General features: G+C 47.8%; 4 protein-coding genes across 4 annotated transcripts; 3 read left to right on the top strand and 1 right to left on the bottom strand.

Annotated features, from left to right (window-relative positions):
• Positions 1-663: 663 nt before the first annotated feature.
• Positions 664-1,764, top strand: P170DRAFT_474470 (sialidase family protein; the record flags this gene model as incomplete). The annotated part of the gene is made up of 1 exon (XM_024853147.1): positions 664-1,764. One exon carries the CDS (start codon positions 664-666, stop codon positions 1,762-1,764), a length of 1,101 nt encoding a protein of 366 aa, XP_024706227.1.
• Positions 1,765-5,335: 3,571 nt separating this feature from the next.
• Positions 5,336-6,027, top strand: P170DRAFT_425219 (uncharacterized protein; the record flags this gene model as incomplete). The annotated part of the gene is made up of 4 exons (XM_024847616.1): positions 5,336-5,408; positions 5,467-5,834; positions 5,893-5,913; positions 5,968-6,027. 4 exons carry the CDS (start codon positions 5,336-5,338, stop codon positions 6,025-6,027), a joined length of 522 nt encoding a protein of 173 aa, XP_024706228.1.
• Positions 6,028-7,933: 1,906 nt separating this feature from the next.
• On the top strand, positions 7,934-9,708 carry P170DRAFT_446115 (MFS general substrate transporter; the record flags this gene model as incomplete). Its single annotated transcript, XM_024850768.1, has 5 exons — positions 7,934-8,070; positions 8,142-8,235; positions 8,290-8,940; positions 9,000-9,407; positions 9,511-9,708. The coding sequence occupies 5 exons, from the start codon at positions 7,934-7,936 to the stop codon at positions 9,706-9,708; spliced, it is 1,488 nt and encodes a 495-aa protein (XP_024706229.1).
• A 1,374-nt stretch (positions 9,709-11,082) lies between these two features.
• Positions 11,083-12,839, bottom strand: P170DRAFT_353749 (cytochrome P450; the record flags this gene model as incomplete). Its single annotated transcript, XM_024843994.1, has 6 exons — positions 11,083-11,242; positions 11,293-11,456; positions 11,509-11,593; positions 11,643-11,668; positions 11,713-12,578; positions 12,629-12,839. The coding sequence occupies 6 exons, from the start codon at positions 12,837-12,839 to the stop codon at positions 11,083-11,085; spliced, it is 1,512 nt and encodes a 503-aa protein (XP_024706230.1).
• Positions 12,840-13,332: the final 493 nt, after the last annotated feature.

A 13,332-nucleotide genomic window follows, 5' to 3' on the forward strand; every position in this document is an offset into this window, starting at 1 on the left:
CTCAGTCTTGGCTTTATTCAGGAGGCAGCCCCTTGGCCCCGGCAGCGTAATAGTTCTACGTCCTAACGTATGCCCTTAATCTATCAAGACATGGACAGAAAAGGCTCCGCTTGGTCCAGAATCAAAAGAGGGTAGATTCTATACTAAGAGGTTTTGAAAACTATTCATTTAATCAACAAATGTAGGGTATAAGCGTTTGTGTTCACTGCGTCTATACCTCGCCACGCCCTGTGTGGAGGTAGAGTCTTTTCCTCAACATGGGCCTGGATTAGAGTCTGTAATATAAGAATAGGCTGTTTCTTAGCCGCATAGTTTTCTCATGAAACAACCTGAACAACGCTTCCAGAATTACATCACTCTGTCATTTTATTACCATAACTAGGAAACGATCGGCAGGATCTTCTTTAGCCCCCTTCACTGTTGGTGAACGCAGGGGCTCATAGAGCAAGTTGTCTCGCATTCCCGTTAGCGCTGATGATCTAGAGTCTGCCCAGGGGACTCAGCCCCGGAATAATGATAATGTTAAATTATAACCCCAATTGGAAATAAAAGTACCCATGATGCAAAAATAAAGCAGTGAAGAATACCCCGATGTCTATACTGCAGATCTCATCAACTCTCAACTTCTCCACACATAGAGATAGGTACTTTCCGGCTTGCAAAATGGGCTCGACTCGTCTCCCTCTAACGATTTTGACGCTCCTCTTCTTCCACATTCTCCTCCCCATAGCCAATGCCTCCCCATCTGTGATCACCAAGCGCGAGGTGCGCGTCGACGTCAAGGCAGGGACTATGGGAGCGGGCACCTACCCGCGCGCCACCTACATCAAAGACAAATCACTGCTGGGATGCTTCCGATCGTACAAGGGCGACAAGCTAGCGATCGAGACAGTGCGGTCGACTGACAGAGGAAAGACCTGGAAGCCCGTGGGCACGGCGATCACGGAGCTCAAGAAAGAGTACGGACTGAACAACTGCTACCTGCACCAACTGCCTGACTCGGACCGGATCCTGCTGGCGTTCCGGAACCCCCAGCGCGACGCGGCAGACACCAAATACGTCAAGCACATCATGCTAGTCTACTCCTCCGATGACGGCGGCAAGACATGGGCACCGCTCAGCACGGTGGCCACGACCGAGACCACCGGCCTGGGTCTCTGGGAGCCGTTCATGATGGAAGGTCTGGACGGGGACTTGATGCTGTTTTACTCGAGGGAGACACGCACGGATGGGAAGGACCAGAATAGCATCCTGGTGCGATCCACAGACGGCGGCAAGACCTGGGGCAAAGAGCAGACGATTTCCGGCGGCGACATCCAGAAGCGCGACGGAATGCTGGGCGTCGCGCGTGTTGCAAAGGGCTCCAAGAAGCTGATTGCCGTCTTTGAGAGCTTGACGCCAAACACGGGCATCACGTCCATTACCTCCGACGATGACGGCAAGACCTGGGGCAACCGCAAGTTGGTTTACAAGGGCACCAACGGGCCTCCCTCGGAGGCAGCCCCTCAGATTGTGCGCGTCGGGGAGAAGACTCTCGTCGTTAGTTTCTCGACCTGGGAGGATGATCGCGAGGCGGGAAAGTCGAAGCCCCCTAATGTCAAGGTGGTTGTGAGCACTGACGGAGGAGCTACCTGGGGCCAAAAGACGCTGGTGCACGAGAACTGCCATTGGGCTGGAGAGGTCGCGGTCGATGGAAATAGCTTGCTGGTTATGTGTGACCACAATGATGGGACTTCTGTTTCTATGCGCGTGAGCATCCATTAGGTGTCTTGGTCGACTTTGCATACCGATCTACTCATCCGGCTGTGTAGGTCGATTTTGATTCTCAGATTTATACTCAAATCCAGCTGCTATTTATCTCAGTTGATATAGTTTTTTATTCATTAATCAAGCTTGCTTCTTGAGATGGAAGAACGGAAGACGTGATGAGGCACTCGAGACCTCTATCGACATTAACACCATATGATTGCGCTCACCGATTAAACTGATGATCCCACTGAAAGACACATCTGATCCTTCAAAACCAGGTAGTAGGCCAAACTGGTACAATTTGATGATTGACTCCCGATCTGTCCCCTATCTTTTATCAATGATAACCCATCCCTTGGAGGGGACCAATATAGCAGATATTAGTGCCAAAGCCTGTAGGATATGGACCACAGGCGAAAAGACAACTGATATCACGGCATGAAACACAACATTATCCCATGGTAAACCATCCACACTAAAATCCTGTAAAACAGCACTAGCAAGAAAAAGATGGATACTGGCCGCGTTGTTGAAGAGCATCCAGTCAAAGTACCACCTAGGAGCGATGATCCTGAATCCGAATATTCTCAATAAGGGACTGTAAATATCACATTGTTAGCATACCTTGTTTTTTTAGTCAAGGAAGAGACGAAAGAAATGGGAAAGAAACCCACAAGATAATAACGCCGAGATTACCAAACCCAGTTAATGTTATGGCAGCACGCACAATGAAGCTATCCATAGTATAAATTTCAGTATATCAGCGCCGTCTTTGTTTCCAAAAGTTCAATAGTGTGAGAGGGGGTTGCTCGCGGAATATCGCATGGATCCATTCGAACTTGAAGCTATGAGCTGCGGCCTTAAATCCTAGGTTAGTTATGCTGAATAGTGTAGCAAATGTTCATTTCTTACATGTTATCCAAGCCAGTAGTCTTCACATATATTTTCTGTCTCCCAAGTGACTTTGTTTTCGACTTCCCCATTTATCAAAGACCAAGAACCGTGTGTCCAACCGAGGAAAGGGCGACGGAACAGCAACGTGGGGAGTTGGAAGCGTCCAAAGTCCTCTGCAACTCTGGCAACCTCTATCGCAGACAAGAGTAGATTCGTCCAATGATTGTAGGAGGTGTAGAATATTGTGCCCTAAATTTGTGAGTCACTTCCCCTTAAAGCTTCGATTTTTCCCCACCATTCCAAAGTGCGCAGTGTCATTCTCAATGAACTCGAGTGACTTCTCAATGACACGGTCGTCTATTTCAGACTCTTCATCGAGGTGTAGCACCCAGTCCTCTTTTGAAAATTTGTACTTTAGTCGGAAATGCTCAAATGCTCTGGCTTTGTACTTCGCTTTTTTGAACTTCAAGCCAATCGGTACTTGGTCGACCGTAACAAAGAGGGAAGCTTTGAAGCAATATCGGCGCCATTTTCACCATCAACAAGGACATGGAACTGTATAGATGGATGATCACGCTCTTTCAGTCGACTCCAACTACTCACTAACTTCAAAGCCGTCTACTGAGGTTAGGGTCTTTGTTGAGCGATTCGTAGGTAGGGTTAAAAAAGGATAATACCTGCACATTGGTTCCTCTCGTCACAAGGAAGATTCGCAAAGTCCCTAAGTGTCTCGTTCGGGGACTTTTCGAGTGTTTATCCGGCCGCATAGGCAGACATAGTCCTATAGTGTTGGCGTATGGTGGCAATTGAGCCAAGAGGAAAGGCGTGCTCAAAATGGCATGGATAGTAGCGGATCTATGTCAGCCACCATCCTCGACCACGTCCACATAGTAATACCCAGTTACAGAAGCGACTTTTCTCAGCAATAAATCTCAATAATTAGATTTTCACTCTTTCTGCAATCCCGATCGGGACATTCGTACCGTAAAATGTCAATAGCAACGTGAGTGGAAAAATTAGACTGTTGTACTTCAACGCCGCATAAATTCTGTTCGAATGGTTCCATTGACGCCGAGGGATGGCGGCGTCGCCATTCCCCCTTTTTTCCATTTTCTCTAATGTAGACGGTGAAGCGATAGGACGGTTGAATAGTTGAGCAATACCGAGTGTTGCCTTTGTTAGGTAAATCGTGTGCAATGTTTCTCGAGTCTAGACAGCAACGATGTCAAGCCATAGGTTGGGTATCGAAGGAAATCTTCCGAAGGTGTCACAGAATAATCAGCATAGGCATTATGGATCCAGTCTATGTAGTCTTCAGGGAGCTTTGGCCTACTTACTCTTCTTGTGAAGCCCTCCCACGAAAAATGACCTGTAGTAAGTTGCCACAAGACTAGTGATTGACGCATGCAGTGCATACATAGTGCGAACCATGTAATATCAGATCCCCATTTAAAATGCTCCATTTACGCCCGATACTTTTCACATGGCTTATTTCCTTCCGCCTATGTGATTGATTAGACTAATTAGACTTATTTGGTGACACGAGTCAGGACAGGATTGCCTTGGCCTGGAATAATGGACTCTAAGCGACCTTCCTTATACATGTCTTATTTAACAGTGGTGCTCAATTCCATTATTGACCAAAGAAGCTATGTTTGCGAGCCCTTTGTTAACATTGAGGTCTTGACTGTCGTGGCTGAGTATATTGTATTTTATGCAACCGCCCATTCGACATTCCAGGAACGCAAAGTTTACAAGAGATTATGAAAGGCACAACAGCTCTTCTAGAAGCCGGTTGTTTGAGACATTTTCAGGTACACATGGTTACATAAAGTAATCACTTGACGAACTCGAAGGTTTGCGGCGTATATGCATGCGCAGCATGCCAAAACGAGTTCATGGCTTCGGTCCAGCCTTCGTGGCTCTGGATATTTAATTTTACTGCAAGCCACGGAAGAATGCGTAAGCCTTTCTTGAATCAGGACCGATTGATTTCCGGGATTTGAGCGCGCTGTTTGGAGTGACATCTTGTGTTCTACAAAGTATTTGCAGGGTATGGCTATTCTCTTTTGTTCCACGTCAGCTCCAGTAATCAATACATCATTGTTATAATCCCGTGTTCGGAAAATGAGTGGGTCAGGGTCGTTTCTTTTTAGGATAATTCCATCTAGGAAGAGAAAACAGGCAGCATGATCTGCTCGACCATGAGCCATCAAATGCGACAGATAGCAGCCCAGCCTGGGTCACGCACCCCAATAGTAGCGGTGCTATTGCGGAAATCACATATGCATCACTCATTCGGTACAAGTACATGTGATATGAACCCCAGACAAAATGCGGTGTAGGCTAACGAACCTGCATTTCCTCTCCACAATTTCCCGAACTAGGACGTAAAACGGGTATACTCCACACAAGATACGAAAAGGCTTCAATTGTGGCTTTCAATAATTCAAAAGATGACCATCTCAGATCCCGGGGTATAGTGATCTCAAACAGGAATCAGCAATAGGCGCATGGCCGCCATGCCTTCAGATTGTCGAGCATTTAAACCATCGAGTTTCGCCCGGACTTCAAGGAAATCAACCCGCTCAAGCTTTCAGTCCAAAGCCCAAAGTTCCAAGTCCTCCAGCTTCAAGCACCAGCCAAAGCCTCTTGCTTCAACGCACTCTTCTTCCTCAAAGAATCAATCAAAATGCGTTTCACTCTGCTTTCCTCCGCTGCCTTCTGTGGCCTCTTCCTGAGCGCTGCTGCCGTCCCAATTGCCGGTACGGGCGCTTCTCTCTGCTGTCCTTTCCGCATTTTTGCTAATTTGTCTTACTACAGCCATTCCTCGCTCTGAAACCCCCGCGATTGCCGACGACTTGGCCCACACCGCTGACGCTGGAGAGCACGGCACCGGTTTCCCTGGTGCTGGTATCCCTGAGGCTATTAACCCCGGTGTTGGCGCTCCCGGTGCCGGAACCCCTGGCGCTGGAACCCCTGGCGCTGGTACTCCTGACGCTGGTACTCCTGGCGCTGGTACTCCTGGCGCTGGTACTCCTGGTGCTGGAACTCCCGGTGCTACGCAGCCTGGCAACCCGACTGGTGTTGGATCGGACGGACGTCCTTGCGGCGGACGGAACCCCGATGGACTTGTGAACGGGGCTCTCGATGGAGTCAACACTGTTCTCTGTGAAGGTGCGCCGGAGACCGTGGGTAGTGTCAGCGGTCTTGTAAACAGTGCTTTGGACACCCTTAATCTGTAAATAGCCCTTGGACACCATTTGCTGGGTCAGTAGATGATGTGGAAGCGCGTGTTGCACAGCATATGTATTTACTTTGAAGCGGAGAGCGGAGAACCTGGCCAACGACAAGGATGATTTCCGATGGTTCTCCAGCTGTTAATATGAAGGGCCCCATTGATAATTTGGCAGTATTTATTGAGCTTTTTAAACTTGAGACAGTAATTCTAGAGGGGTTGCGAAGATCTAGCTTCGAGCTGGCAGTCTAAAACTATGGTGGCATGCAACACTTTCTCTGCTGTAGCTTGTCGACCGTACTCGCCCTGCTTGAGATATCTCGATATTCGCCTTTAAAGGGTCCTCTGGATGAATTGTAAACACGGTATTAGGAATATATGACTTGTAAATGATACGCCGTGACGCGTACTTACGTGTTATATCTGGACTCCCGTCAATGAAAAAAGAATTTCCCGAATTAATTTTGTATGTTTGACTCGAGGGCATGCTAAATATATATTAGAACTGGTACACAAGCGAGTGTGGCTCAAACAAAATTTGTTTCCTTTCCTCTGGACTTTGAAAATTCAACAGGGCCTACTCGAAAACGCTTCTTCAGCGGTTTCTATCTTCTTTTTACTTTCCTTGATTATCTGTTTGAGCACCAGAATGGAGAGAGTTCAATGGTTAGACGGAATCAGGGGGCCTGCGGCATTTGTCGTGGCATCTAATCACTATTTTCATGGAGAGATCAAGACCCAAGCTCGGTCATTTTGGGCTCATCCACCTGAAGAAAACCGACATGTACTTCAGTTGCCCCCGATCAGTCTTCTTTGGGCTGTGTGTGCCATGGTTCCTCTTCTCATGGTCATTTCCGGATACTCTATCTCTCTTGGCCTCCTTCAGCGCCGAAACTCCGGTCCACCAGACCAATTCGTCTCGCACCTTCGCTCAGCGGTCTGTCGCCGACCATTCCGTCTGTTCCTCCCAGTTTTTACTTTAGCCATCATTTCGCAGCTCGCCGTGTTCTTTGACATTTTCGGATACTACTTGCGCGATGAAAGCCTGGCCAAATTGAGCCCGTGGACCTCCCCATGGAACCATTTGATCCGGCTCAGTATCTTGGAAAGATATCGTTTTCGTTATACGTTGTTCATATGTTCATCTTTTATCTTTGGCAAAAGCCGTTGCGGGATTACGTGTGGATGTCATTCACAAACGAAGGATATCCGGGAGCAGAGGTTGCGTCCCAGAGACTTCGTGTTCTCGTGGCTTCGTTCCTGATTTCGGGGTTGATGATAACTCCGATTGTGCTTTTAGCAGCGGAGCTTTACGACAGATTTATTTATGCGAGATTTGTTCGGCTTACGAGGCGTATAGACAGGCATTTAAATAGTGGTGATTCATACTCTGACAAAGGAAAAGACGAGGAAAGAAAGAACAGCTAGGTGTCGGTGTAGAGGGAGACGCCGAAAATCCACTCGGGGGTGTCCAAGTTGGTCCGAGAATCCATGTCACGCATGCAATTATTACATCACAATTATAATTAGAATATTGACACGAAATTAAGGTAGCTATAAATGCCGGGGAAATAGAGCTTTTCGTTTTGAAAGCTTGCGGTTGACAGATAGAAAATTCCGGTGAAATGCTCCGGCAACTGCGTATGCAGCAAGCATCTCAGGTATGAAACTCGGGGAGGGAGATACAGGGTCTAGGTAAAATGCTGGAAAATTTAGGATTGAATTGAAATTGAATTCCGCTCAAGACATTCAATCTGTGAGCAAAAAGAAAGGGAAAACATACAACGGCCCGCCGTGCGGGGAAGGAAGTTATAACCAGAAGATGTATAGGGCGTAGCTATTGCGCCATTCCTGCACTAGGGCCATCCGATGTTGTGATTCAGGATCGATATGGCTACCAATTACTAGTCTGTAGGCAATCTCGACAAGCGCTTGCGACATCGGCTTTCTCATCAAGAATACATTAATCAGTTATTAGGTCTCGAGAGCGACATAGAATGGTCACTTTCAACAACTCAATCTTCAAACATCAATCACACTGGCACCACCATCATGGAAAAGTCCGCCACCTTTTTTACAAATACAAATGAACCGTCTGTCGCCCAATTAGACTCTCAAGTCGTCGAAGTTCTTCACGCGGAGGCCACCCCAAAAGAAGAGAAGCGAATTCTTCGGAAAATTGACTTGCAGTATGTCGAGTCGGCCTTTTTATCACCATTTCTCATGTGGCGTCCTGATAATAACTGACGATATATGCCAGCATAATACCGGTTATGGCTGCATGCTATATGCTTCAGTACATGGACAAGGTTACTTTGGGTTACGCCACCCAGCTAAATCTAAGAGCAGATCTTGTAAGTGCAAGAAGCATTGCATTGGAAACTCCCTAATGAGTCTTCATTCTTTAGAACCTCCAAGGCAGCGAGTACAGCTGGTGCTCCTCCGTCTTCTACTTTGGGTATCTCTTCTGGAGCTGGCCGAGCAGTTACATTTCCGTTCGCTTCCCGCTGGGCAAGTACCTGGGGGCCTCTGTGGCCCTCTGGGGCGTCGTGCTGACCACCCACGCAGCCTGCACCAACTTCGGTGGCCTGTTAACCGCCCGCTTCTTCCTAGGCGTTACAGAGGCGGCAGTGGCGCCGGGATTTTCGCTCATCACAGGGATGTTCTACAAGAATTCCGAGCAGCCGTCACGAATGACATTGTGGTTTCTCGGCAACGCCGTCGCGAATGTCGTGTCCGGCCTCATCGCGTACGGAATCGGCCGGATTGACTCGCATATCGCCTCGTGGAAGTTACTCTTCCTGATCCTTGGCGTGATTACCGTCGCTTATGGCATTTTCCTGGCGTTCATTCTCCCCGACTCGCCATCGAAAGCTTGGTTCTTGACCGCCGCTGAGAAGAAGATCGCGCTGCACCGGACCTTGGAGAACCGGACGGGCGTGATGGATGAAGGGGAGTTCAAGGTTTCCCAGATGCTGGATGCACTCACAGATCCCCAGGCATGGTTGCTGGTTGGTTATAGTCTCACTCAGAATATCCCGAATGGAGGGTTCAGTTCGGTATGTTGCGCATGTACATATACTAAACCGCGACCGCTGACCGCAAATCCAAACAAAAGTTCAGCAGCATAATCATCAATGGCTTCGGCTTCAGCGAACTCAACTCCCTTCTCCTCTCCGCCCCCAGCGGCCTCCTCCAGATCCTCGCCATCGGTGGCATCTGCCTCGCGGCCGCCTACATCCCCAAAAGCCGGATAATTACGATGATTGTGGTGATCGTGTTTGCCCTCGTGGGCGTGATTCTGATGAACACTTTACCCGATTCCAACCGTTGGGGCCGCTGGGTGGGTATTTTCCTATTAGGCCCGTTTGCCACCAGTATCCCGATCTCTTTGAGTCTGATCACGTCGAATGTCGGAGGTTTTACGAAGAAGGCAACCGTATCAGCCATGCTGTTTCTCGCATATTGTACGGGGAATATAATCGGGCCTCAGTTGTTCTTTACTGATGAGGCTCCAAAATATCCTGTAAGTTTGTTGTATATCTGGTTCCTTGCCAATAAGCCCCTCCTCTTATCCCCTTCGTTTTATCTGCTGCAATGACTGACTGAATCAACAATGTATACAATAGACCGGACTTCGAGGAGTTCTAGTTGGATTCGCCCTAGCGATCTTCTTCCTCATCCTCTTATATATCTACTACGAGTATGAGAATCGACGACGCGACAGGAAATACGGCCCTCCTGATCAGGCAACAGACGATTACGTGACGGAAGACTTCTTGAATCGCACCGACAGACAAATCCCCTCGTTCAGGTATACATTATAAGTTAGATTCGGAGGGTGAGGGCCTCATCTTCTTGGAGGTGGAGGGAGAACATGCACGGAATATATAAAAGAAAGCCCGGGCAATAGGGAGTGTGTGAGTACGAACGAAGGTTGAAAATAGCCGATCAAAGCTTTGGATTGCGCGGGTTGTCCTCAAACTAAAGTAGCTTAAAAGAAACATCTTCGTCGTCAGCGCCATTACACCCTCTGGCCAGCATATTCCGACGTGTCCTAATTGCAAGTATGTAAGAGCCATTTCTAATATATTTTAAACTCGAATCTAATTTCTTTCTTATACAGTACGAAACACTTCACTTCTATGTTCGCTGTTGTCTAAATAACTAGAGAGGTGCAGCAACTCTAGTTCAGGCACCGGCTGTTTCAGAAGGTGGGGTGCTAAACCAATGGCTTTAATGTTTTCTTTTTAACTAAGGGGACAGGAAGCATCAAATAAAATAATAAAAATGACCACACCCGTCACCGGGAGTCGCCGGGCGACTCCGGCGCCGTCTAAAGCGCACTTAAAGAGCTCGCGCGATAATACCGGCGATCGCCAGGGTCGCCAGTTTCTAGGCACCTCCTTCTATTGTCATATTTTGGTAAAAGCACTACATATTCCATACCTTTATAACCACAAGTACATACGACCACAGGGTGAGGAAAACAGGGCTTCCCGTCCGCTCAGCCGTACTTAAACCTCACGCCGGCCGGTTAGTAGTTGGGTGGGTGACCACCAGCGAATCCCGGCTGTTGTATGTTTTTGCTTTGATTTTCTTTTTTATTTTTCTACGGAACTATCATTCAATAGTTTGTTTATGTGATGGATGGGTCACCCGAGAAAGCATCTGACACAAGATAGGATGATTTCGTCACTGAAGCAATCTAATCATACCTTTTAAAGTATTTCGCAGGTCACTACACCTATAAAACGCGTAGTCCTGGGCCACCACTATTTATGTTCTTGAACTAACATCGGGCCCTCCTCATATTGACGCGGACATTGTAGTGTTTGAAACTTGATATGTCCTATACGATCTAAATCCGATATCCATGACAAATGTGACTTGTTACATTATCCATTATGGAAATCGCAGAATTACAGGGCGCCAGCAGACCTTTCTTTCTTTCTTTCTTCCTTTTTTTCAGCATCAATCCTGTGTCGTCAAATAATACTAGAAATAGTTTGTATCTACGGAGTAAATCTGCGAAACATCCACATAATTCGATGCATTTCAGCTATTGCCCTAAGTACCACTTGGGCCTCAACGCGTAAAAACAAAAAGAGAAAGGATCAAGTCTCCCAGTCAAGCATATACCATTCTTTACCATCCTAATACCGATGTCAACTCCAGTCGAGCCGCCAGCATGCTAAGCGTCAATGGACAAGCACCCGCACACCTTTGCTATCCTCCCTCGGGTAGGGCAAGAAAAGGTCATGTGCGATGGTAACGTCCTCACGGGTCGTCTCGAACAACTCGAACTCGAACTCCCGGCAAATCTTGGGCAGAAGTAGCAATATTTCCGCCTTGGCGAGACTATGAACTGTTAGATCTTCGGTAAAGTCATGAATATCAAACAAACTAACTTCATGCCAAGGCATTGTCGGGATCCCTTGCTAAATGACACCATGTATTTCTCCAGTCGTTTCCGCTCGCCAAGGTCCATCCATCTCTCGGGGATGAAGGTATGCGAGTCGGGAAATACTTTCTCGTTGTGATGCATAAGCACACTAGTCATCTCGACCGGGGTCTAGATTGTGATATCAGTTTTGTTTTCTAGATATGGCTGGGTGAGAGCTCACGCCGGCGGGGATCGTCCATTCCTCGAACTGGAGAGGGGTGTCGGGTGCGATTCGAGGGAGACGTGAGCTGATGCCATAGGAGAGCCTATTTGATTTAGTTCCAATGATTCTCTTTGGGTCGACAGGAATGGCACCTTAATCCTTCGAGCATCACCGACGTCTGACTTAATTAGCAGACTGCATTCTCAATATGACCTTACTCACCAAATAAGGCATTTGTTCAAAATCCACCAATGAAGCCGTATAGTCAGGATCTAGTCGGTTGAGCTCCTCTTTCAATTTATCCATCTTCTCCTTATTCTCCAACAAGTAGAATGTCGTCCATGCCAACATCTTCGAGGTCGACTCCGACCCGGCTCCAATAACCAGCTGTACTTCCTGGGACAGCCTCTCGGGGGATTTCTCCTCTGGAGGTAACGTACTATTGAGCACATCGTGGAAAAATGTCGGGTGACTAAATTGGCGCCTGGTCTTTCCATAGCTCTCGGCACGTTGCTCATCCATGATAGAGTGCATAATCTTCTCACAGCGGCGTTTGAACTGTGTCGTGAGAATGGCCTCTGGGAACATCCGCAGTAGTACTCTCTCGGGGAGCGCGTCGAGCAAGCATCGAAGCCACGGAAAAGGTCTCATATACACGCTTGTCTTGGCACCTGTGGCCAATGTTGCGTTCCATTCGGGCACAAAGCCAGGCTCGTCGAGGTAATGAAACCCAACGCCCATGGTATAGTCAGATACGACATCTGTGGTGAAGCAGATATAGGCGTGATGTATATCAATGGGCTTCCCTGTGTCTTTGTATTCTTTTAACCGGTGACATAGCTTGTTCACCAGGTTCTGTATCAAGGGCTCTAGACTGCGGATCCGGGATGTGGAAAAGTAAGGATTCATGTTGGAGCGTAAAAGACGATGATGATTGTGATCGATTGTTGATACCACCGTGCGTATGAGTCCAAATTGCTTGGTGAAGTACTCATATTTGTTTCGGGGACTGCTTCGGCAGTAGAGCACTTCGTAGAAATCTGGGTCGTTGACGTGCAGTTCCCATGGACTGATTCGCACAATGGGACCTACGTCGTGTCAGCCCTTGTCAATGCTAATGTCTAGGCCAAGTACCCACCGTATTTTTCATGCATTCGGGCAATCTCAAACGTATACTTCCCGTAGCAGTACGTGTCGTAGTATGTTTCATACCATCTCGTTAGAGCAGCCAGCTTGGGCCCGGGGAATTTGGCCAATGGAGAGAGATATAACCGATAGATGGTGATAGCCAGTAGATAACATATCCACACGAGCACAACATAAAAGGGTTCCAAAAGTAGCTGAAGCATCTGGTATTCAATGCAGTCAAATTTTTGCGGGTAAAAAACAAAGCACCGAGGTGCGCGACGTACTCAACAAAGCTGCTCAAACCACCACCACCCATTGTTCAGCCCGACAACCCATCCTAGATTATATCTCTTCGGAGAATTATTGAGTAGTCTATGTATCTATCCAGTTCTCTAGTAACCTGAAGGTGGTGTTGGCCCCCTCCATCCTCCTCCTCACGCATGCAACCCCGTTTCCATCCCTCGTGATTGGGCATCATCCGAAACGCATGTGCTGAAGTTTGGGGGAAATGCAACCTCCAGCGGTTACAAAAGACCCGGTCCAATCATGAAGAATAGCCCAGGGGGAGGAAGAGTCAATCCGTGTCGGACAGGGCTAAGAAGGACAGCAAACAACGAAAAGAGTGATTTGTGTAACCCCGGAGGCTAAAATTGTTCCACGCGAGGGCATTCGCGTGGCCAGGGAAAAAGTCGGGCCTGAATATAAGCGATCGGC

Source organism: Aspergillus steynii, assembly GCF_002849105.1.
Source record: "Aspergillus steynii IBT 23096 chromosome Unknown P170scaffold_3, whole genome shotgun sequence".
In the NCBI taxonomy this organism is placed as follows: Eukaryota; Fungi; Ascomycota; class Eurotiomycetes; order Eurotiales; family Aspergillaceae; genus Aspergillus; species Aspergillus steynii.